We start from the raw sequence: 26,121 nt of genomic DNA on the forward strand, positions 1-26,121 counted from the left end.
TATCACTTCGGGATTGTTATGGGATGACCACAGCAGGGAGCACGATGCCTGCCTCAAGCTCCTTACAACCAGCCAGGTGTCCCCATCTGCATGCAGCGGTGCCAGGTACCTGGGTGTTTTCCACACAAATCCTGTGCTTTTCTCCCTCCCTCACCCTTCCGTGGTCTCCTTATACAATTTAGCTGGTCGGCAGGTAAGCACCGAGTACAATTAATATTTTTGCTGCTTTAAGGGTTGACATAGGCTTTCTCCTCTGCCCACCGCCTTCTTGACGGTCTCCCATCCACGCACCAGCCCCGCCGGGTCCTGCTTAGCTTGCGGGGCGCGGCGGTGCCGCGCAAAGTAGGCCAGGGCTCGCGGGATCCCCGCCGAGCTGCGCCGCTCCAGCACCGCGCATGCGCCCTCCCAGCCCCCGCCCACACGGCTCCCGCGCGCCGGCGGCGGCGCGCATGCGCGGCGCCGGAGTAAACACTTCCCGCCCCACCGCCTCCGCCTCCCCCCGCCGCGCCGCTTCCCTACACAAAGCCGAGTGCGCATGCGCCCTCCCCCTCCCCGCACCTGCGTGCTGCCCCACCGCCACCTCCCCCCTCCCCGGGGGCACTCCGCGCACGCGCACCACTCAACCCCCATCCCCCCGCGCGTGCGCCGTGAGCTTCCCCCACCTCGCCTCTCCCCACGCCGGCCTTCCGAGCATGCGCGGTGCGCGCCTCACCGCCCTCCACGCATGCGCGGTGCGCGTCCCACCCCCCCCTCAGTCCGTGAGGTAACTCCCGCCGTGCCGCCCGCCCGCCCTCACTCTCTCGCAGCTGCTCGGGCCGCACGGAGCCGGCAGCGCAGCGGGGGCCGTTAGGCCGCGGCGTAACGCTCCCTGCCGGCGGGGTCTCTTCACCGGGCGGCGCGGACCGGTCGTGGCCGGCTCCCCGCGCAGGCGCAGGGCCCCGTAAACAGGAAGCGGCGGCCTCCGGGGCGGCGGCGGAGACAAAGGGGCCCGGCCAGGCCCGGCCCGGCGAGCGGGGGTGCTGGCGGCGGGCGGCAGGATGGTGCAGAAGGACGGGCAGGCGGCGCTCGAGGAGCCCCAGGGCAGCCCCAACCCGGCCGCGGCTCCCGGAGCTCCTTTAGAGCCGCCGGGAGCCGCCGCCGCCGTGGGGCCGGTTCAGGGGGGCGAGGAGACGGACACCGAGACGGAGACGGCGCTGGGCTCCCGCCGCTTCCTCTGCGGCGTCGTGGAAGGTGAGGGCCGGGGGGGTTGCTCCCCTCCCCTCCTCCTCCCGCCGCCTCCGCCCCGTGGTGCGCGGGTTTTGGCCGCTAGAGAGGGCTTTGGGGCGGGGAGGAGCCGCGGCTGCCGGGCGGGGCGGTGTGGCGGCTGCTGCTGCTGGCCCCGGGGCGGCTGGGGCTGGGAGCCGCTCGCTGAGGGCAGCTGCTCGGCGGGACGAGGGCAGGCCTGGCTGGGGGGCTGGGGCATTGCCGCTGCTCGCTTTCTGGTACGTGTTAAAGGGGGAGGCAGGAGGGAGAAAGGAGCTGCCCTGCGGTTATCGGAGCTCTGCATGCTCTTCTTTCACGCCAGAGGCTCGAATTCAGTTCCCTGGGTAGGGAATAGATGGTTACAGAGACATCTGCTCTGGAATTAATATTAAACGCTCCCCGTTGTCTGCAGTGATGCTGCGTAACGTTTTAATTGTGCTGTAGAACGGTTCTTTTTCTGTATGCTGGCATAGGGGCGTTATTAAAAGGTTTAAACTGTTCTAGAAGCTTCACAATAAAGGGACTCTTTCTGTTTCTCAGTAACTACGGAATATATATGTGTTTCTGGCAGGTTGGTCAAGGTAGATATTTGAAAGCCAGCAAGAAAAATGGTTTGCTCCCTACGTAAATGTTGGCTTGGAATAGCTCTGAATTCCTGCCGACTGCTATTATTTTTGTACCTGTAATGAATCTCCAGTAGGAGACCAAAATGATTAACAGATGGAATAGAGTGTGAAACAGGCAGTTTATCAAAGTCAATATCTGCACTGCTTGCAGAATGCCTTTTGTTCATATCTTAAAAAGAGAAGGCCATTTAGCTCTAGCAAATGTCCCCGTGCAGAGTGCACTAGGCCCGGTTAATGTCTTTAGTTTTCAGCATTGCTAGAGCTTAAATACAGTCAGCATGGAGAGAAATTCCTCAGCCTACTTATTAAACTTCTTTCCATAAAGAAAGATGCTTTGGAGACAGGTGATAGAAAACAAGAACATAGATTGTGGCAGCATGGTTTCTCACTCCTGCCAGTATACCTTGACCGTGGTATCACATGTTCATCCAGGAATGTGTCAAAACAGCTGTGTATATCATAACCATTCTTTTGTTGTCTTAATTACGTTGTAGACCTCCTTTGCATGTGTTTTGGTGCAGCTGCTGTAAACAGAGGTGTTCTTGGCTATACTGTAAAACAAAGCGAGAAAATGGCCTCTGCCCACTGAAGCAGTCTAATGCTAGCCGGGAGTTTTCTGTTTAACCTTAAAGCATGTACAGAAAAAAGGATTAAGGGATTGTAAAAACAAAAGAAGCAGTTGCGGTGAATGAGGTAAACAGTAGTGGGTGAAAAATAATGGTCTCTTTAGAGACGCAGGAAAATTACAGGGTTCAGAGAAAGCAGGGATTAACTTCAGGAGTGAAGATACACACTTGGACGTAGCGCAGCAGTTACACCATATCTTTAGTCTGTGTTAATTAAAGCGGTGAGCTGGAGAGCCTGCATGTTTTGCTTGCAAGGGATGTGGGGGGTAGGAAATAAGCGAGATATCAGGCAAGGATGCTGGGTATGCACTCCAAGAATGGGAAGAACTTGTAATGCATCCAGTGCACCATTCTGGGAGTAATAGGATTTAAGAGAGTCCTGGGTGCCAAGCTATGGTGCTCAGCCTCCAAGAGATCCTAGCTTTTAATGATTGAGAGTGTGGCAGCTGGGATTAAGTATTTGATGTGATCTGTTGCCTTTGTGTGACCCTGCCATGCAGTCTTGAAGGATCAATACAAAAGAGGTCGATTTTAGGTAGAAGGATCCAAGGATTGTCATCAGCTGATGACATCAGTAATGTAAGAAATGTGGTGGCAGATGGAAGAGAACTGTATCAGTTCTGATTGGCATGTTCTCCTCAGCCTTCTATTGAACCAGGTTTTGTTGAGTTCTTTGTGTCTCGTTTTGTTTTATAGGAGACCTCTGCTCTACTTCAGTTTACTAGGTGTGAAATGATAGCATCATAAGGAAACATGTTGTGCACGAGTTATGAGCTGTGGGTGGTACTGACTAGATACCGCAGTAATTCTTTCCATTTGTGGATTGTTGAGCTTCCTCGGGGCAGCGTTAGTAAGAATTAGGTAACTAGTGAAAAAGAGAAATTTGTTCTGGGTGAAATGATTTTGGAGTCTCTTATGCATTGCAACTGCTCTCTTGTTTGTTGCTCTGCTTAATCGCCATCAGTTTGTCACCTGGCAGTGTCAGTGAGAATTACTAGGTAGCTTTGCCACTTTGTGGTGCCAATTAGCCTAAGTTCACTTCCTGGGAGGCTAATTTTTAAAACTTGAGCCTGCTTTAAGCTAGTTAAAGTGAGCGTTGGTCACTTAGGTAAATGAAATACTTGTTAAGATGTAGAAAACGCTTCAGTTGCATTCAGGCCGTAGGAAGGCATTTTTGGCCACATTAAGAGCAGATATTTACAGTGGCGAATAGCTCTGAAAATGAAGATATCTACCATTTAAACTGATGTTCTATGGGAACTTGTGAGCGTTGTGTATTAGGAACATCATTCATCGTTCGTGTTTGGAAATAAGAGCTTATTAAATTTCAGTGTTATTTTAATCTTGGGTCTTTGCACAGACTGCCAAGCTGAAGCTTTGTTTTGAAGTGCCCACTTGTGATTGCACTGTTTGCACAGAGGTCTAAGTGAATTTACTTGAATAAAAATAGATTGAGAGTGCTTTGTGAAGTGTTATGTTTCTAGAATTGAAGGAATTTAAACCAGAATCCATTAAAATGTTTGTAGAAATACATGACTGTGAAGATACAATATTCTAAAATCACTTGTGTAGGTGTTTTTATATGATTACTCAAAGACATTGTTAGCTTGTGAAGATGTGGGCATTTGGGAAGTGAAATATCAACATCGGAGTTAATTTTGACAAGAAACCCGTTAATCTGAATAAAAAGAATGAAAACCTAAGCATTTTGTTGGCTCTTTCACATTTTTAAATTACTTATCTACCTCAGTATGCATTTGTATACTATGTGTTTGTATTTCGAATTCTAATCTGTGTCAACAGTTGAGTGTTTTTGAGCTGGTAAATATTTCCAGGTATCTCCAGTATTCATGTTCTAATCAAATCTACTTTATAGGTGTCTGGAGTGATAGCTTAATTAGGTTCTGACTGTTCAGTCTGCCCCTGAAATAATGCTGACTTGACTTGCGAAGGGCATCTGCTCAGGAATTCAGCTTGGGTTCTGAAAATTAATTGCTTCCGTGGCCAAAATTATCAGGCCTTGGATCATAAGAAATTAAATATGTTATAATTGCATTTTAAATTTAGATCAGATTAGTTTATTACAGTTTCCTAGTGCTGTTGAGCTAGATTTTTGTTTTTGCTTGGGGAAGCTTTTTGATGAATGTTCAGAAGAAGCTTATTGGCAGAGAAGAAGATGGTTGTAATAGAATGGTTCATGGAGCAGGCATTATCTAACTGGATAACTTTAATCTTGTTTCCTCTAGGATTTTATGGAAGACCTTGGGTTATGGAGCAGAGGAAAGAACTCTTTAGAAGGCAAGTCATGCTTCTTCTCACTGCAGCACATTCCAGTGTAATATAATCATAATCTTCCACTTGGAACAACAATTCTCTTCAGGCCTAACCTAGAGCAACCTTTTGCATAGTGTCTATTCTGGAGTGTTCACCTTCCTATCTTGCTAATCTGCATTAATCAGATACCAGGTGTATGCAGAGTTCATAAAAATATGATTCAATAGTATAGCACAATATTCAGTGAAGAGGGGGAAAAAAAAGCCTGATAATCAGATCAAATAAAGCATAGGATTTCTGAACTTGTAGATTGCTCTCTCAATTAAGGCTCTTATCCTCTGTTCTTAGACTTCAGAAGTGGGGACTAAATACATACTTGTATGCTCCAAAGGATGACTACAAGCACAGGATGTTCTGGCGAGAAATGTACTCTGTGGAGGAAGCGGGTAATTACTTTTATTTCCCCTCTGCACTTTTGATACGTAGATTGTTTTTAATGAATTGGTCACTGCTGTATACGCTTGTGCATTTAAATCACGGTAGCCAGTTCCAAAAGTGAGCTGAGACCTGTTCACAGTACCCTGCAGCTGTATTTAATGGAGTTACGTTAGAAGCATGGATTTGCTTCTTTTAACTGTAACTCCGCAGATGACTCCTGAAATTGCTTTTAAGGCTTTGTCTCAGTAAATTTACCTTTTTTCAGGAAAAAGGTTGCTTAGAATTGTTCCTCTGGCTCTTGATCATCTGGGCCATTCACAACCAGAATTATTTGCTTCAGAAAATAAAAAGATGGAGAGAATAGTATGCCCTTCTATGTGATTCATTATGTTCTTTTCTCAGTGAAGAGAGTACCGGTTAGAAAAGCAGCTTCTGGCTAGTCAGAACATAAAAGATGTGTGTAAAAGGTGCTGCGAGGCTTTTTATCCACCTCTGGCTTTTACAGGCTCTACAGTGGTATTTTTTTGCTTGTGGGATTATCATTGTCCTTGGGTGAGGGGAAAAATGATACCCACTTGAAATTAAATAATCCTTGGATACCACTTTGAATCGCTACAGAAATTTAGGGGATACCACAGGATAACTTCCAATAACAGTATTGTTAAGTGCTCTATAACTAATTCTCTTCATTTATTGCATGGAAGATTAAATTTTTTCCTTAAAGCAACTACTTCTGCCCTGTGATATTAAAAAAGCCCTTTTCATGTGTATCGAGCTTCAGTCAAGGGAATAGTATGTGAACTAGCGTCATGCAGGGTGATATTACTGCATTGGATTGTCTCTTAGTATGCACGACAGAAGTAGAAAAAATGAGTAATGGTTCTAGAACTGTTGGCGTGCATGCTGTAGAAACAGACTGCATCCATATTTGTCACACAACATTGAGATCAAGAGGATTTTTTAAATATCTTAAAAAAAAATGTGGAAAATAATAATACTGGGTCAGTTCTGTTCCTTTTGGCATTATTTCTGTGAACTCTTTTAAGTACTTTGGCACTCTTTGCCGTGTTAGTTTTCAGGAATTCCAGCAAATGCCTCGATTTATTGTTATTGCAGTAGCACTGGCTTCTGCACTTTAAAATTTACATATAATTGAGATTTATTGTTGCATACCTCTGAAATATTGGAATTTGATTTTCAGAGCAGCTAATGACTCTAATATCAGCTGCACGAGAACATGAAATAGAGTTCATTTATGCAATCTCGCCTGGACTTGACATCACTTTCTCAAATCCCAAAGAGGTATCCACATTGAAACGCAAGCTGGACCAGGTAAATGCGACACACGATTACTGCAGTTCCACTGCTGCTTAATTTGAAAACCTCAGTGCTTTACTTCCTCTTGCAGATTTTTCCTAGCTGCTTTAATGTTTTCAGCACTGGCATTAATTTGGGTGCCTTAGTGAGCCATTTGAATGGGTATGTTTGGGTTATGTTGCAGAAATGACCATTGATCATCTAGGTTGAAAATAAAGTCTTCTGTCAGATTCTGAAAGCTGTTCTGGGGATGTTGTCTTCAGAATATTTTAGGACCTTAAAGCTAAGATGCATTTACAAAGCAAGAGCTCTTGTCCACAATAAATCCTTCAGAGGTAGACCTGACACGTATACATGCTGTCTTTGTTCTCATAATTAACTCCTCTCCTTTGTCCGAAAGCCGTTACGGAGTTAGAGTTTGCTCTTTTCTAGCTGTCTGTCCAGTGAGATCAGCTTTCGGTTGTAAAAACTGGAGCAGATTGCAAGTCTTCAGAGACAGCTTCGAGAAAAGCAGAGCGGTGGATCAGAGACAGGCGTTCATTGTAAACAGATAACAAAGACTGTCTTGTCTTGTGCCTTTTCTCCCCTGTTCCTGTGTCTTTTCCTTTGTACAAGTTTATAAATTGAAGGATAATTCCTCAAATGCTTTTTTCTGTTTTTAATTGTTTTATGCTCTTATAAATTCAGATTAGATTTTCAAAAATCTATCATTTGTTTTTTAAAAAAATAATTAAGCTTTTACTCTTGTTCCTTATATTAGGTTTCCCAGTTTGGCTGCAGATCTTTCGCACTGCTGTTTGATGATATTGATCACAACATGTGTGCAGCAGACAAAGAAGTTTTCAGTTCCTTTGCTCATGCTCAAGTCTCAATAACAAACGAAATTTTTCAATATCTAGGAGAACCAGACACATTCCTTTTCTGTCCTACAGGTAAAATGAGATGAGCTCATTCAGATGTAAAGGAGGGGGCCTGTTATCTTACTGTTTGAAAAGCTGGTTTAATCTTTCATCACTGCTTTAAGGATTATTTTGGAGTCATATGAAGAAACGGACTTCTAAAGAAAGGTTCAAGTAGTTCATATATATGTAGAGGCTTTTCCAAATCTACACATCTCTGAAAAGCTTATTGCCAAGCAAAGAGGGCAACTTGATAGAATGGTTCAATAAGTTTGAACCAAAAATAAGGTTAAACATAGACTTCTAATTGGCACGTACCAGTCTGTTTCCTTTTTGGTTTGGGATAGCTATTAGTTTCTGAGAATTTTCTTTAAATAGAGATACAGCACATGGCACTGAGCCTGCTGGAGTTCAAGCAGTGTTTGGACAATGGTCCTTTGGGGACCTAGGAGTTGGACTCAATGATTCTTGTGAATTCCTTCTAACTCGGATATTCTGTGATTCTATGATTTATTCACTTCTTTCACTGGTACCAAGTTTTAGTAAGATTACCCACTTTTACTTGTTACTGATTTACTTTTTTGTTTCTGAAATATCAGATGACTCTCAGGTCTGATCACTGCTTTTATTTTTTTAAATTTTAAGCTTCATCTATCACCTGTAAGAGTATCTTATTGTAAGGGAGACAATATCACTAGGTTCAGTGGCATGGGTTGTTGGAAGGCAAATTCAGTTCAGTAGCAATGTTATTAATTACTTTTTAATCCCCTTGCCTGTGATACTTTGGTTCTGTTGCAGGCTTCTTCTTTGAACAAATCACGTTCTGTTTTTTGAAAGTTTACTTGCACTTTATAATCAGTCTTCTTAGGTTTCTAATTCTCTTGCGTGTTGTCTGCAGTAACATGCACTATTTTCTTCCTTAATTTTGATACTTGAGTAATTTTGTGCTTTCTGATGTTTTTGCTGTGTATTATTTATCGTGTCCTTTCTATTTAGACTTGTGGGGCTTTGGGAATTCATTTTATTGAGGCTTCACTTCTCATATGATAGTATATAGTCACACACATGCACCTTCCCAATAAGTGTTCTCTTTTCCTTTGCAGAGTACTGCGGAACTTTTTGTTACCCAAATGTTGCCCAGTCTCCGTATTTACGGACTGTAGGAGAAAAGTTGCTCCCTGGCATCGATGTGTTATGGACAGGTAAAAGTAGTTGGGTTATTTGTTTTTAATTCAGAGTTGGTGGTGTTACAAGTAGTTTTAAAAACAAAGAAACCAAACCAACCAACCAAAAAGCCACCCACTGTCCATCTACTCAGGGTGGGGGATGTATATACAAAGCCTGCTGATTGATCATCCTGTTTCACTCTTAGGTCCGAAAGTTGTATCCAAAGACATTCCAGTAGAGTCCATTGAAGAAGTTTCGAAGATCATCAGGAGAGCACCAGTTATCTGGGATAACATTCATGCTAATGATTATGATCAAAAGAGGCTTTTTCTTGGGCCTTACAAAGGTCGTTCAACCGAGCTCATCCCTCGACTAAAGGGAGTTTTGACCAATCCAAACTGTGAATTTGAAGCCAATTACGTTGCTATTCACACGCTTGCAACCTGGTACAAGTCTAACATGAATGGAGTGAGGAAAGATGTGGTAATGAGTAAGTATACATAACTTTTTGCTGCAGCATATGCTTAACCATATACATCATACTGATTTTTGATTATTCTAGCCTTTCCTTACCAACTGTCTCTTTTTTAAGATAGCGTAGTGTTTTCTATACTGTATGTAAAGGCTGATGGTTGCCTGAAAAAATAGCAAGCATCCAGATTGTTAACTGAGTGCTTTTTATAACATGCTACAGATACTTCTCAGGAAATCAATAAAAACAATGACAGTAGCTTAAATTTGACAGAAGTGTCCCTGGGTTTTATTTCATTGTAATAGAAGCAGATCAGATTAAAAGAGAAACTGGATGCCAGAATGTCTAATTTCTGTATACTGTTTCTGTGCTGACGGAGGCGACCATAGTTTTCTATTTTGCCTTAGTAGGATGTAATTCCTTGTCCTTCCTTGTGAAGTAAGGCTGTTTGAGAGCTCTTAAGTGACTTGTCTAACATCTTTTTATTTTAAATGAACTTTGCACGATAACATTTTTTATGAACTTCTATCCATAGCTGATACGGAAGACAGTACAGTTTCTATCCAGATTAAACTGGAAAATGAGGGGAGTGATGAAGATATTGAAACAGATGTTCTCTACAGCCCACAAATGGCCCTGAAGTTGGCCTTAACGGAATGGCTACAGGAGTTTGGGGTACCTCAACAATACAGCAGTGAGTTTGATTTTAGTATCATTCTGGTAGAAAAATGTCATTAAATGACCAGTTCTTGTATTTAGATTAAAACCATTTGACAGATGGCAGCAATCTGTATACTTTTCAGTTGTAAGTATTTACTACCTTACTTAGTGGGGAAACCTTAATAAAGACAGAAGGCTTGACATTCTGCAGTGTGCCTGTAGTGGCCCAACTGATCAGCTGAAGTACCCTTCAAGTATGATCCTCTGGCATTTCTGATACAATACAGGAAAGAGTTTGGATCTTGTCAGTCTCAGTTGTTACTAGACTTCCATGGGACCTCAGAAAATAGAGTAGTCTTTTTTTTGAAGAGAGTGTTACAGATGACTGTAAACAATAGTACTGCCCCAGAAGAGTCCTTGTTCTCCCTGTTGCTTTGAGCTGGCTTCGTTTATCTGAGTTTCTGTCTACAGAAACCAGTTGGGTTCCTTCCAGCATTGTACACCTCTTTTTCTTGTAGCAATGGGAGCTTGGGATCTGACGTAAAATTTGTTTCTCTCAAACATGGGTTTCAGGTTGTCGAGTGCCCTTCTCTGATAACTCGTGGTAGAGCTGGAAGAACATCTCCTGATTTCCAACTCTGCTCTGTCAAATGATCCTTTTCAGCTGCTGTAGCGTTTCAGATCTTTCTAAATCTCAATTGCAGCGAAAACATGGAATGAGGAGTGGTAGTTAAGGTGTCATTTTCTTTTGCTTTCATGGAATTGTTTAGGTTGGAAGATACCTCTTAAAATCACCTAGTCCAAACCCTCTGCTCAAGCAGGGTTGGCTAGAACAGGTTGCCCAAGACCTTTTCCAGCTGAGTCTTCAGTATCTCCATTTCCCCAGGTTAAAGACATTTTTGTGATTGGAGTATTTAAGCATCCTTTTATTTTGAAGTCTATTCTCTGTAGAAATTGAAACACCAAGTCAGTTGATGCAGAGGAAAAAAGTTAACTTTGAAAGTTTTTTATTCTATTGTCATAGTCAAAATTGATGCTGGCAGTTAACTATTTTTTGTAACTTTCCCCCCTCCTTATCCTTGCTTAGTGGTTTTCTGAAGGGGGAATTTGCAAAATGTGAAGTCTGTAGTTAGAATTACAATGACAAAAGTGAACAGGCAAAGTGCCAGAAGGGAGCTGCACTGGTTGTATGCTGTGACAGCAGAACCATCCATGATTTGCAGAAGTTGATGTTTTGAATAGTAGTTGGCAGATACTGAAAACTTTAAACTTGTTTCTTCTTATTCTCAGGTAGGCAAGTGGCCCACAGTGGAGCTAAAACTACTGTAGGGGATGTAGGGCCTCTGGTGGCACCATCCTCTTTAAATGCAGCAACTGTGGTTACCACAGTTTACCAAGAACCCATCATGAGTCAGGGGGCAGCGCTGAGCAGCGAGTCGCCAGCTTTGGTAAAGGAGGAAGAGAAGAAGCAATCTGATGAGGAGCCAATGGACATGGTTGTGGAAAAACAAGATGACGCAGACAAGAATGCTAATCAGATATTGACAGATATTGCTGAAGCAAAGATGGCAGAGGAGTTGAAGCCAATGGATACTGATAAGGAGAGCATAGCTGAATCCAAGTCCCCAGAGATGTCTATGCAGGAAGACTCTGGTAGTGACATTGCCCCTATGCAGACTGATGAACAGATTAACAAAGACCAGTTTGTGCCTGGGCCAAACGAAAAGCCTCTCTACACAGTAGAACCAGTGACTTTAGAGGACTTGCAGCTTCTCGCTGACTTGTTTTATCTCCCCTATGAGCATGGGCCCAAAGGTGCACAGATGCTGAGAGAATTCCAGTGGCTCAGAGCAAATAGCAGTGTTGTCAGTGTTAATTGCAAAGGAAAGGATGCTGAAAAAGTGAGTGTCACCTAATCTTGTTTCTCTCCTTTTAAATCAAAATCCTGAGCAATATTGTCTGTTTGCAGTAGAAATGGGTGTTCCATGTAGTAGAAATGGGTGCTTCCTCGAAGCTGAAGGGTAGCATGTAACTAACCACAGGTCACGGTAACTGTTTTAAGCCGTGTAGCTCTGAAGGCAGTTCGGTGTCTGCATTTGGATAGTGATCCCTGTACTGTCTTCACTTTTAACAGCAGTAGAGAATACCCGCGAGTCACATGTGGTGTGGTATTTTTTGCTGATAGAATGAAATAGGGAATTGTGTAGTCACCCTTCATATTTAGAGTACTTGTCCTCCCTACAAGGCTGTGTTTGATCTTGTGGATCTTTTGCCTCCATCCATAGATAGAAGAATGGCGTAACCGAGCGGCTAAGTTTGAAGAGATGTGCAGCTTGGTGATGGGAATGTTCACTCGCCTCTCCAATTGTGCCAACAGGACAATCCTGTATGATATGTACTCCTACGTCTGGGATATCAAGAGTATTATGTCAATGGTGAAATCTTTTGTGCAGTGGTTAGGTAGGTGCATTGGGAGCCATTATAATCCCAGATAGCATATCTTTTTTGTGTTTTTAATTAGCCCACGGGGAAAACAAAGTGTTATGCAAATGTGTTTTCTTGGACATGGGGTCTGGTTTGACCCTGTTTTAAAGGTTTTCCTGTCTCACTATTTGAAACAATGATTACTGTGAATTTGCTTTGGTATTAAAGTGAAGTCTGCTGGATGCTTAAGATTGGAGACCTTGATTTTCTTCTTGGGCTAATGAAACTTGAATCTCATCTGGCACGTAAGTGTTGACTTTAACTTACTCTTGACTGAATGCACACTGGACTATGCCACGTAACTCCCTGGGTACCCTGGTATATGATTGGAAATGACGCTACGAAATGTGACCACATCAGCCACCTGCTGCTTGCTCTGTCTTGGTGACATTACTGCTGTCTTCAACAGAACAATTGCAGAAGCGACCTTTCAATGGGCCTGGCCAAGAGGAAGCTGATCCTCCCAGCTCTGTGCGCATGCGAGCTTTAGCGTAAGGCTATTCTGGTGCAAAATGGTTTCCTTTAAACACTTTCCAAATTGCCTTTTTTATTTTTTTTTGGCAGAGGATGGTAACTGTGGAGCTCTCTAGACAGATTTAGTCTGAGACTTAAACTGATTTTTAAATGCTTTTTTTTTCCTGAAAGATTTTTGGGGATCCTAAGTTGGCAGATAGCACCAGCATGGCCTGGGTAATTTTAGTGACCTCATTTCACTTTCAGGTTCCAATCCAACTGTAAGGAATATGCTGTGGACTTGCTTGACATACACAGCAGGCAGCAAAGCTGATGGTCTTATGTCACACTTTTTGTAGCTGTCACAAACCTCACAGTGGTTAACCATTACACAACCTTGGTCCGGTCCTAGTGTTTGGATTGTCATTAAGTCATACTCTTAAACACTGACAAGTTTAAATAGGAACAGAGTAGACCTATTAAGTCATCAAGTCAGTCCCTACTTAACAATTTCATTCATTTTGTGCTTATTAAATATCTGATCTCTATATTTATGGTTGATTAATTGAGAAAGAAAATGAGCTTTTAGAACTGCCTTAGGCAAAGTATGGAGAAGAAAACTAGCTTGGAAGGAAAGCTAGTAAATTAACATCTCTGCCTTTAGTGGGTGTGTATTCTTAAGACCAGTGTAACACAACTCCCCCAACTTTACTATTCTTGCTGTATGTTGACCTTCACCTATGAAGAATGCTCTCTTCTTGATAACCTAGTCTGTTTAAAACTCTAGACCAAAGCTTTATCAAGACAGCAGTGATTCTTGTGTCTTCTAAAGATTGAGAGTCCAACTTATGACTGCGTTTCAGAATTTTGGCTGAAATTATTTTCAGTTTTCCATCTCCCTGTAAAGTTGGGTTCAAGTCTTTAAATGCATCAGATATTTGGAATAGTTTGCCTTAAGCTAACTCTGTAAATACCAGCTGTTAACTTTGGCACTGCCCGTTCCATTACTGAAACTGGCATTAGAGAGTTGAAAAATTCAATTTAAGAGTTTTTGATGCGTACAGTTAAATAGACTTATGCTAATAATGCTTCTGTGAGAGGAGGTATTTTTGTCTTTAGCTTGCATTTTATCATTAATATGAATACATATGGAGCAAAGTACGTGCCAAATCCAAACAAATTAGTTTTCACAATGGTGTGCTTAATGGTCCACTGAACATTCATTTTTCACCTCTCCTCCCAAGTCCAGCTAGCATTCAGTCCCTTAAATTAGTGTGGCTGTACAGTACTATGGATTACTAATGACTTCTATTGTCTTCTTCCCCATTGTGTACAGATGGGAGAATCCTCAGCACAAGTATCTTCTGCTATTGGATGGACAGCGCCAGATGTTCGCAGCGCGTCGTCATTAATTAATTAAAATGGAAAGGTTTTGTCTGTGAGGCAGCTCAGATAGATTAGATATGTGATAGGCATGAACTGAAGTCACATTTGCGCAGCGACTAAGGCATTAACTATGTTTTTCATTTATACAGCTCTTCATTCACGCAGCTCTTTACTGTAATAATTGGAAGTGCTAGTTAAGTTGTAGTCTCAAAGGAGAGACAGATACTGTCTTCCAAGGTATTGACTAAATTCCCTTGTGAAGGGAATCTTTTTATGTGAGAACTCTAAAATGTGGGAACAGACTAAAATCAAATTCTGATTTTTGGATCGCTTCTGATATTTTCCATCCTTAGGGTAGTTTGTATTTAATACATATTCCTAAACTCTCGTAAATGTCAAACTTGGCACACTTTGGGACTCTCTGACTAGCACAACACACTTGTCTGTACTGATCTGGGACTGTTACTTGAACAGGAGTTAGACTGCTGTCTGCAAAAGGAAAAGAGTATTTGCGCTGCTCATCTTGTCAGAAAACTAGGCGGGTAATTTCCATTCGAGATGCTGCACATTTTTTCCTCACCCAACAGAGTTGTCATTTATAATGGCCATTGAAGGCTGTGCCTTGCTAGTGGAACAGTATTAAAAGTCAAACAGCTAGTGGAAGCTTCTTTTCTAAAGCAAGGGTAAACTAATGCTGAGCACTTTTTAATGAGCCTGCTGTGGCTGGTTGATCAACAGGGACCCCAGTTCCTCTTGATATGCTTGAAGATGAAAAAACAAGAGGCTAAAAAAGCAGTGTTAGTATTATCTGTGGCAAACAGAGTGTACTAGTTAAATAGTGTTAACTGGAATTAACTCACGGCTTACCTTTTTTAACTTGCTGACAGCATTGTGAAGGTGTGGCCTGGATTATGTAAATCTGTTTAGTCTCTTTCAAGAATGCTGTTTCATACAATTGTCCTGGCTGTCCGAACTGTTCCAGACTGTACATGTTGCCGGTCCTAGTTTTCTGACAAGATTAGAAACAATAATTACTAAAATGTGACTTCAGAAAGGTCCATTTCTTTCAAGGGGCTGTGATAATGGAATTTTATTCGGTCTTCAGCTGCTAAAATTGACAGCATTAGTTTTTGAGATAAGCAGCTTCCAAGATGTTCTCTTTTCAGAAATGAAACATTTCTGCCACAAATGGACAAACAAAAGAACGTACAAAAAGCCTGGTGAGGTGGTGCAATTGTACGTAGCACCATTCTTGTGCCTTCTGGTCTGGAATGAGATGTGTTATTAAAAATTAGTTCTTAAAACTAGTCTGTTACGTAACATCAAAAGCTGCATTTAGTGCATGAGCGCAAAATCTTTATAAATTATACATTATTACAGCCTCTACCAAACCCCTGGACTATAGCTCAGTTAGCTCTTTCCACAAGTGTGTTAGCTTTTTGCACATGTAAGACACCCAGGAAATCCCCCTTCTCGTAACATTCTCCGCTTGGATCTGATCTCAACAGGGTGTCGTAGTCAATCTTCAGCACAGTTCTTAAGTGGAGACCAAGAACCCTGGGCCTTTAGAGGTGGTCTAGCAGGAGAGTTCCAGGTATCAATATGACTTCACAACTGAATGACGTTTTCTTTGTTTTATGAGAAACCTTTTGTTGCACATCAGAGGTCTGGAAGGATTGGTCTGCCGAAGGCTTTCTGGTCCAAAGCCCATTAGCCTTACAGCTTGTTTTAAAATAATTTTCCTCCCCTTTCTACAGTAATTTCTCAAGGAGATGCTGCCTGTCCCACGCGCATGCGAAGCGCAGCGGCTTTAGTTGTACATTTCACATTGTTTCTTTGCAGGTCGCACAGCATTTTTATCTGCGCCCGCAATTGCACAATGCGCGCATGCTTGTCTGCCAATGGGAATTCCATGAGCAAAAAAAGGGATAGTGATGCAAATTTTGGCTCCTCTCTAAATAAAGCCGTAATGCCTTTTGTTGGAAAGATTTCAATTGGCAAATACTCTGAAATCTGTTTATGCCATGTTCGAATTTGTTCATGGATTTTTCAGGTGCTATACTTTTCCCCCCTCACAGGTGCTCTGCGCGCAGCAAATTGAATCAGCGCATTGCTTTTGGGATAAAGCGTCTCCTCTGGCCAGTTAACCCTCTTCAGACCAAACCTTTCCTCCTGACATTCTATGTTCCTGTGCAGAGATAGTGTAGATATGATTGGTAAAAGTATTTTAAAGTAGATAAGATTAACAGACTCTTAATATGCTGTTCAATTGCATATTTTAAAACACCAATTGGATATTTCCTATTCAAATAAGGTCTTTGCATTTGTAAAGCCTACCAACCCCACCTTCTTCTGGGGTGCCTGCAAGTAGCAAATGTTAATTTGGGAGTCTGCAGTGCACGCCCAAGAGTGATGGGTGGTTGTTGTTCATACACTTATATTAAGTATTTTGTTTTCACAGCGTTTGCTACCTATTGATGGGGCAAATGACCTCTTTTTTCAACCACCTCCATTAACGCCTACTTCCAAGGTGTACACCATAAGACCCTACTTTCCTAAGGATGAGGTAATTGCTTCTGGCTCTTGTTCTGGCTATCATTGTTGTTACTGATACATTTAACGCTGGTTCTTACCTAGTCCCTTCAGCCCCTAATGAAACAGATGTCCCAATATCTTGCACAAGGCACAAATAAATGCAGGCTCACAGGAAAATGGAGGTTAAGTGACTTGCCTACCATTCAGCAGCCTGCTGTGCAACAGTACAGCTGTACCCACAGCTTGATTCCCAGTCTCCCACCCTACCCACCCTTTTTTTATATGTGATGCCTTATATATTTCTGAACTGTAAGTTAAAATTAGTCCCTGCTAGTAGTGGAACTGTTGCTGTGGGAACACATGCGATGATTTAACTGTAGAGGTGGGCGTGTATACCTGTTCACTTAGTAATCATTCTGGTGATTCCTAGTGTTTTCAGAGCTACGTAGGCAGAGCTTTGAGTTGGTACTGCATCTCAAAATGTAGTTGTAAAAGTGTGTTATTTCAGCTGTTATTCAGACTTTTCTGACTGATTTTTGAAAGGATTGTTACCAAGCCAGTCTTGGAGCGTTTGATATTTTGAAACAGGAGTTTTGTATTAATCTTAAATTACAAGAGGTTTTTCCTTATGTCCCTCAATGGATCTGTAGTGTAGCTTCATTCATACTGTCTCAGCATGAAGAATACTTTAAACGGATGTGGCAACAGTCAGCACCCTTTATGAATATAATTTAAACAATGTAAAGATTAATGTAGCTTAAACTTTGCTTTTGCAGCTACCTTGAGATGAAACGTGTTTAATTTGAAACGTAACTATCTAGGTTGTTTGCCTCAGCCTAAATGAATCCTGACTTTGAAGCCCATTAGGCAGACTGAGCTGTCATATGAAGACTTGTCTTTTGTCTGCTAGCTTTAGTGTAGCTCTGTCCTGTACTGTTCATGGGCAGCAAAGCGGTCCTTTTCAGGTCCTTTTCAATACCTTAATGCAGGACTGTACTTAAGCTGCTTTGTAAAAATGTGAAATGTGTGGCGTCTCTTATATAAAATTTGAGTGATACAAGTTTTCTCTTTAAAGAGACTCAGCTAAAAGCCTTTTGAATTGAAGAAGTCCATCAAGATATACCTGGCCTTCAGTGGTTAAATTTATTGTACTGAAACCTTGAAGATTTTGAAAAGCAATTTTTTAATCAAGGGTATTGTGATGTGCACTGAGTGGTAACTAATACTCAGGATTAATCTCCTGCTGTAGCAACATGCAGGAAGTTGATCCCCAGCTTTTCTTTCCCTGCCATTGAAGTTAACCACAGTGTTTTTGATAGGCAACTTTGAGTTAACATTGGACGAGGAAAAAAATAATTAAAAATCAATCCTTTCTTATTGATGTGCGCTCTTGTTCTGTGTAACTTGTATGTCTGTCAGCACTAGTTTACAATGGAGCTCTTAATGAAATCTCTAAAACAAAGTTGTTATCCTTTGAGTTTGACTTGAAATCATCTGTTCTCTCCTCTTAGGCATCTGTATATAAGATCTGCAGAGAAATGTATGCTGATGGAGCTGATCAACCTTTCCATAGTTTGCCAGACTTGATTGGAGACAAGTACGTATTAGAAATGAACAACCTGACAGAAGTGGTTCTGAAGGGTGCAGTCCTGACACTATATTTAATTTGAATTTTAAAAAGTATGCATGTGTATGTAGAACAAAAACCTCTTCTGATTCAAAAAAGAAGTATCTGCACTCTGCAGTCCTTAAGAAATTGAAGTTTTAGTTTCTGATACTTCTATCACTTACGTGTCAGTTTATGCTCTAATCACCTGCTGTGAGCTGTTAGAAAAAAGATTGAGCTGAAACCTCTATTATGAAACGTGTGCATCATAATGTCATATTGCTTCAGATTTTGTGAAAGTGTATCGTGTGTCTGTAGTCTGTGGTTACCTTTTGGTATGTTTTCCAGCCTAGTGTGGTTCTTCAAAAAATTGAAAATGCTTTTTGAGGAACAATCTACCAGCCAACAGCCTTAAGTTTTTTTCTGAAATACATTTTATCATTTACCTGCATTGACGTTTTAAAACAATGACAAGTGAGATGAAGCTTTTTTTAAAAAAAGCGTTATAGCTCATTCTACTCATTCTGTAGCTCAAGATACTTCAAATATTTTTACTGTCTTGAGTGATTATTTTAGATGGAACTCTTTAGAGAGGCTGCTCCTGGAGTGACAGGAGAGCAGTTACAAAAAGATATGTAACAGGTCTCAAAAAAACAAAAAGAACTGGGAGGTAATGGCAGATAAAATGATACACAACATGAAGAAAGTTTGTCTGGTGAGTCAGAAGAGCAGTATGTAAAGAATTAAATTGTGGGTTCCTGAGCTACTGCTGCTCATTGAGTTCTGACAGCATATCAGTCTGTTAATTAATGCTTTGTAGAAGTTTAATTACATTGCTGGAGGACTCCGTCACTTCTTTAGATGACCCCAGAGTTTCCTCCAGAATATCTGAAGAGCGTACCTGTTCAAATTGATCTTCTTTTGACTGAATTTGGATGCTTTCTGCAGGTTAGTGGGAGGTCTACTCACTCTCAGCCTGGATTACTGCTTCGTCTTGGAAGATGAGGATGGTATATGTGGCTATGCCTTGGGAACGGTTGATGTGACTCCTTTCATTAAAAAATGCAAAATGTCTTGGATCCCTTTCATGCAAGAAAAATATACTAAACCAAACAGTGACAAGGAGCTGTCTGAGGCAGAGGTTGGTATAACCCATGAGACTAGAACTGTATGCTGAACAGTGCTCTTTCTTTCAGAGGCAGGCGTTTGTATTTATTTTGCATGTTGCGCTTGTGTAATTCAATTTTCATACCCTTCTGTAGTCTTTGAGCATGGTATCTGGCATTTAAGAGGGTGACGCTAATATAACTAACTACAGGTCAGATACAGTTGTGTGTTATAATATGCCCATGAGGTGTACTTTAGTAGAAATGGCTGCAGTAAGTATACGGTAGCATTTTGGAAGTGCAGAGTAACAGGAGCTTTCAAACCAAGAGAGAACCTTAGCTTAGAGGAGATTACATTTTGAAAATGAAGGATCACGTGTGTTCTCCTGCAGAATGAGGTATTAGTTTCCGTGTGCTGTAAGCAAGGCAGAGGCCTGAGAGTCACATTAGTTTAAGTATGGAAACGAAAGAGCAAGCTAGTTCTTGATGTTAAAACGTATGAGGTGGTTGTAGAGTGTAATAGCTGTAAACAGTGCGAAATGGCATCTTGCATATAGCAAGTACTAAAGATCAGCATCTTGAATTGGTTTTGGAAGAAATTAGAAAGTAAGGTTACTGAACTGTCAGAAATCATGAAAATTGTAGTTGATGCATTCTTGTCAAGAAAAAAAATCTGTTTAATGCTCAGATATGCTCCTTATGTGCATGCTGAAGGAGGTTTGGACAAAGTTGTAGCAGAAGCAGGCACAGAAACACCACTTCTTAGCCTTTCTTTCCCTTGCAAGCTTTGGGATGAACTAGCAGTCATGACAAATGCTGATAGCCTAAGAATTAGGAGCTCCATTTTCATCTGTTCACTAAAAAAAAAAAACTAACCCTACTGTGAAAATCAGCGACTACTTACATGCATGTTTGATAAGGGAGAAAGGGAAGTAGTGTTGTTTTTTTTAAAAACCAACTTTGCAGCAAGTAGTGTTCTTTTCAAATGTCTGTGTTCTGGAGTTGGGTATAACTAGAAAGTATCATAATTGCTCAACTACTGCTGTTGAAGTGGGGCTAATTCTACAGTCTAAGTTTTGTGACCTTATTCTTCTATACTTGCACACTGTGTTGAATCAAGGAGAAAGTACTTAAACTTGACCTGAAAAAAAAAAAAAAGCACATAGGTTACTAATGTTATGAGTCCTCCTGTGATGAAGCCTTAGTTCTGGCTTTTACAACAGCAGCCTTTACTTACATGAGAAACAAAGTTAGGTAGCTTTTTTACTTTAGCCAATGTTCCCTAAAGATTTTAAAATTCAGTAACCAGCAGGGAAAATGTGTGTTTCAGTTTGGCTTTGTCTACTTCTGTTTTGTCTCACGCAACTGTTCAGTTCCCATGTTATCCGATGTCATGCTCTCAAAAACCTTTCGGGGTAATTGTGGAGCCTTTAGTAATTAACAGTATCCTTGAGTGGTAAAGCTAGAAACAAATTTGACTTTGTTGGGGCAAACAGTGTAAATAATTGCATAGGCCTTAGAGATGGTTCTAGGCTGCTGTGAGACAATGAATATGTGTGGAAGGAGGATAGGGCACTTAAAACTAGCTATCAGGTAGACTGTCAGGTGTAGCTGAAAAAGTGCTGATTTAGAGGTGTACTCACTGAGCAAAGCAGCTTTCCTTAAAGCCGAATGAAAATGAAAAGCTGAAGAATGAATGTCTGTTTCCCGTACTCTTTTCAGAAAATAATGCTAAGCTTCCATGAAGAGCAAGAAGTGTTGCCAGAATCATTCCTTGCCAACTTCCCTTCGTTGATAAAGATTGATATCCACAAAAAAGTGACAGATCCAAGTGTGGCCAAAAGTATGATGGCCTGCCTGCTCTCTTCTCTAAAGGCTAATGGTAAGCTTATTGCACTCAGAATTGCTTGTTTCCTAATTACGTGTTAGTTCTGGGATTCAGGACAAATCTGGGATCATTACACTAATATGCTGTTAATCTCAGCCTGAGATTGGATTCCTAACATAGTTGGCACTCTGGATTTAGGTAACTAATTATAAAAGACTTTTGGGTGGGTAACTTATGCTTCTGTCTTCAGTAAAAGGCAGCTTTCTGCCTTAGCTGTTATCCTGCAAATTAGAAAATAGGAAGAACCGAGGGAGCAATTTGGCAATGGAAGCATGTGTTTTGTTGCATCTTGAACAACACACGAACATTGATATTTCCTCTGCTGGCAGTGGTACTTATTTGTGGCAGTGTGCAGTGGTGAATGATTACCAAAACCTTTGATACGGGGAAGTTCTTGGCCATCTGCCTTACTGCACACCTGAGGTTCACAGGTCTTTTGTGCTATTTGGTACCCTCCTGTAGTGCTGTTTTCTCAACCAACGTTAGGGTTTCAGGATGCTCTTATGTGAAATAAAAGATGTTCAGAGTGAGATGGTTTGTTCAAACCAACAGGATGTCTGCACTATGCAGTCCCTTTAGGGAATGGTCAACTATGTTGCCATAAATCTGGTCTCTTCTGAGGCACTGTGCTGCATACGGAAATGGATCAGTGATTTTTATTGGGTTTAAATGCTAAAATAGATGGGAGCTTTAATAATATTTGATGTCTGTGCTTTTTACGATAATTCTCCCTTACTGTTTTGTCTTTCTTCCCTCTTCAGGCTCCCGTGGGGCTTTTTGTGAAGTGAGACCTGATGATAAAAGAATCCTGGAATTTTACAGCAAGCTGGGTTGTTTTGAAATTGCTAAAATGGAAGGATTTCCAAAGGATGTTGTTATCCTTGGGAGAAGCCTGTGAAGCGCTTGGCAGTGAACTGTTCCAGTACTGTAGTCCCTTAACAGCTGGGCAGGTAGTGGTGGGGATCTTCATATGGTCTAGCTGCACAAAGCCAGCAATAAGCCAGCTTGGTAGAGGGGGCTATGCGAAAATCACCCATCACACGTGCAGACTATGATTTGTTGGAAGGGGATAATGCTGCTGAAAACACTGTTTTAACAAAGAGAAACCTTGTCCTCTCCTGGTCGTGTGTGAAGTGCCAAGGAATCTTGCATGGGCTATAGTTTCTCGGAGGAATCCTTCTCAATCGGCGTTGTGGTTGACAACAGTTCTCTGCATTCAAATATGAGAAGTGGTCTCTATCAGAAGTATCTATAAAGATGCAGTTTTGTTTCTGTTGTAGAGTAGGATGCAACTGGAAGTTGCAGAAATGGGAGGGATTACTTGTGTCAATCAGCAAATTTAAAGATAAGTAGCTACAGTTCTGTTTTTGACTATCTTTATGCTTGTTGATAAAGCAATGACCCATTGTCACTTCTAATGACCATTGGTTCAAGCTTTGTGCTTTGTTAGGGACAAATGTGCAGTGGTCTGTGGCAGAAGTCACTTAATGACAAACTTGTAAATTTCGGTGTATATAAACTTAGCTGGATGCTGACTAACTTTTTGTTTACCAGTTTTTGTAACTTTTTCTTTTAAAAAGTGAAAAGGTATAGGTCCAAGATGGCACTTTTGAATAACAAAACCACAATGGAGAGCGAATTTGTCCTCAGCACTGACCTGTTTTTCTTTTTTTTAACTGTGCCTCGTGTCCAGGGCTTAGAAACTGACCATCTTGGGTAAGGGGTGCTGATCCCAAAGGATCCTTCCTTCAGATGTCAGTTTGTCCCCTGCAAGGCTGCCGCTGCTCGAGGCTATCATCATTCTGGGACTGAAACAGCAATTCACAGGGTGGTCTGCTGAACCTGTTTATTTTGGTGGCATTAGTGCAGAATTGCGGATGGAAGATGGTGAGAGGGAGAGAGCTGGCCCACAGCTGGGATTTATCCTTGGAACAGTCACCACGTTTCAAAGCCTGTTCGTACTAGTTTGATTAAATCAGGGTCTTCAAGTCCTGCACATTTGTATCAGATAACTTTTCTATAAGAAATGCCACAATAAGCACATTTTTACACATTGTTTAAATGGTTACCTACTTTTAAATGTTCCAAGAATTTAATGTTTTTATCCAGGTCTGACATGTTTGGCTATGTGATAAAATCAATATGGTATGGGATCTGGTAGCGAGGTAGTTGGATCATTTGTGAAATCAGCATTTCACAAAAGTCCCAGTGTCTAAGATATGTGATTGGCCAACGGTATACACCTTGCAGTACCTTGCTTCTTTCACCTGCCACCATCAGCTGTCTTAATCTTCCTTTTTAATTTTCCTGGGTTATTTCAGTGGTGCACAAAGGAAGTTCAGTTCCTTATATGAGCTTCCATCTGCAGAGAAGTTACGCAACCTATAATGAACGGCATTAAGACTACAGTAGTGTTGTCTGCAACCTGTAAGGAGATGCTGTGGTTGGCCTTCCGGTACAGTCACGTGCAGGATTTTTTTTCCTTTGCAGAATGTGAACAATTTTTTAATGCGGTAGCAAAATATTTAAGTTGCAACAAGTTCATTTCATTTTTAGAGAGAGGTACGGGGTTGTGCTATGGGATTTCATGTAAGTCAGAGCTGAATGCCACTAGTTTTTAATCCAGCTTTGAGTGCATGTTGAGTAGCTGATACCTTGGTTTATCAGGTGGGAGAGGTTTTTTTTGTTGTTTGTTTCTTCATGGATACCAGAGTCAACTTATTTTATCTGGGTTCATAGCATTACAGCATAGGATGCTTGTGGCCTTATTTCTTGGCTCTTAAGGAACTGCCACATTTTCTCTTCCTATGACTTTGTTATTATTATAGAAGTTAATTGTATAAGCCTATGGAATGTCAGGCCAATACCATCATTCTAGGATTGTAAAGTGATACGTTGACATATCTTTCATGGTTAAGAATTTTCATTAAGGTTGGAATGCCACTTTCATTAATCTGTTTTTAGATCAACAGTATCTGTAGCAGAAAAAAACGACCTGTAAAACTGTATTTGAAGACCATGCAAGAAATAGAATAAAAATTGAGAAGTGAATGTAAATAAAAAACGTGTATTTTGTTGTGTGAGGTTTCTGAACCAAAAATGGCTCGGCAGTGTATGTTGCATCATGCCATATGTGTTGGAAGCCCTCGTGATCAGCTGTCACAGAAACTTGTCGTGGGTTTTGGTGGTGAAAGTGTTGCATGGCAGACATCTGTGCTGATGCTTATCATAGGTGAATTTTCCATGACCCTTTAGAAATACCCCAAAATCTTCAGAGTGGCAGTACTCAATTGAATGTTACCTGTTTTTGCAAAAATTTGCAACAGCACTTGTTTACCCTTTCATGATTTTTCTTTCTAGCCAGCAGCTGGTTTTTGAGAGTTACTGAAACCCAAATCAGCCTGCCAGCAGCAAGGAAGTGAGAAAGAAAATACCCGGGGAATGGTTGCATTGCATGTAAGAGGTGAACATGGTAGCACCACAACCTGGCTCTAGTTGTACATCAGCAAAATCTAACATACGGAGCCAAACACCTGACAGCTAAAGCAAGCAGCTTCCTGCATACAAGAATTACCACCGAGCAAAAGAGATGGGTTTTACAGCCAAGTAAAAGAGTGTATTTAAAAAAGCTTTTTCTTAAGGACACTTCACAAGAATGGCTTTAACATCCCCCCACCTGCCATAGAAGTTCAGTTATGTGTAGAACATAATATTCAAACTAAGTAGGGAGATTAGTAATTAAAATCTTTTCTTCTAATCCAGTAAGCATGTGTTACATTAAAATGATACTTTTCCTTCACAAAAGTGTTTCACGTAGCTATCTGTGGTGTTGAAGCCTTTCTCGTGAAGTTGCAGCAGAAATGGCAGCGACTTGGCTATGGCCAAAGCGAGCCAACTGCAAAAACTGGAAGGTCTTGGTTCACACCCTTTCTCAAATGCATGCTGCGTAAAGAATCAAGTATGTAAAAGCAATTGAAAATACAGGGAGGCTGTTTTGATGAAATGCAGCAGGCACTGCTCTGCCACTGAATTAGAGCACTGAAGAGGTCACTGGTGAGCATGGGAAGTGCTTGAAAATTGGCATAAGTGTTCTTCAATTGATTCAGCAATGAAATGAAAATTACTTGACTAGGTAAGTATTGGCAGATAGCCTTATCAGCAGAGGAAATAATCTCACAAATTAGCAATTGCAGCTATAATTGTGTGTGTGTGTGTGTGTGTGTGTGTTCGTTCTTTGTTGTAACAGCAGAATGTTCCACTCTGGGGTTGAATGTGTGTGAGAACCCACAGGTAGATCTGATTGTAGTAGAGTAACTGCAGTGGTTTCTGAATTGAAAATGCTTTTCTCAAAAATAAATAAAATACTGATCTTTGGTTTGCTTTGTAGCTCGTAACATTAAATAATTCAGGTTGGAAGGGATGTTGAGTGGTCATCTAGTCCAAAGCAGAATCAGCATGGAGTTCAAATTCGGTTGCTCAGTGTCTTGAAGCCCTAGTTCTTCTAAAAACAGCTGAAATCAGAGCATTGCTCATGTTCTGTTTCTTGATTGTCCTCGTGGGGAGGGTGTCTTCATGATAATCAGCTTGCTGTCCTGCTGAGCACCTCCATGAAGAGCCCAGCTCCATTTTGGTACCCTCTTCTTAAGGGGGAGTGCACCTAACAGCGGCCTTCCAATACCTGAGCCTTCTCTTTCCTAGGCTAACTCCATATTTTCCTCAGCTTCTCTTCGCAGGCCACATGCTAGACAATTAACTGATGGCTGAAGTGAAGATACTGGTGTGAACCCGCCTGGCTTTGCTCAAGCACATGTTTGGTGTAGGCTGCACTCCCGCTACATTTGCTCGGTGCTGTGGCGTTTTGTCCGAGCCACAGCACTTGTCAGAGCCCTGGTCTATGTTGGGTTTGTTGCAAAGGGGGATGGGACCTTGCTGCTGGAACGGC

At 41.5% G+C, this 26,121-nt stretch overlaps 1 protein-coding gene across 1 annotated transcript; it reads left to right on the plus strand.

The window, feature by feature from the left end:
- The first annotated feature begins 742 nt into the window (after positions 1 to 742).
- On the plus strand, positions 743 to 24,243 carry OGA (O-GlcNAcase). The gene is made up of 16 exons (XM_083844416.1): positions 743 to 1,230; positions 4,741 to 4,792; positions 5,117 to 5,214; positions 6,408 to 6,538; positions 7,284 to 7,455; positions 8,526 to 8,624; positions 8,795 to 9,079; positions 9,597 to 9,755; positions 11,012 to 11,622; positions 12,007 to 12,181; positions 15,553 to 15,638; positions 16,506 to 16,610; positions 18,091 to 18,176; positions 19,134 to 19,326; positions 21,014 to 21,173; positions 21,941 to 24,243. The coding sequence occupies exons 1-16, from the start codon at positions 1,038 to 1,040 to the stop codon at positions 22,075 to 22,077; spliced, it is 2,742 nt and encodes a 913-aa protein (XP_083700542.1). The 5' UTR covers positions 743 to 1,037; the 3' UTR covers positions 22,078 to 24,243.
- The last annotated feature ends 1,878 nt before the right edge of the window (positions 24,244 to 26,121 follow it).

This window comes from Anser anser (genome assembly GCF_964211835.1).
Source record: "Anser anser genome assembly, chromosome: 7".
NCBI classification, from domain to species: Eukaryota; Metazoa; Chordata; class Aves; order Anseriformes; family Anatidae; genus Anser; species Anser anser.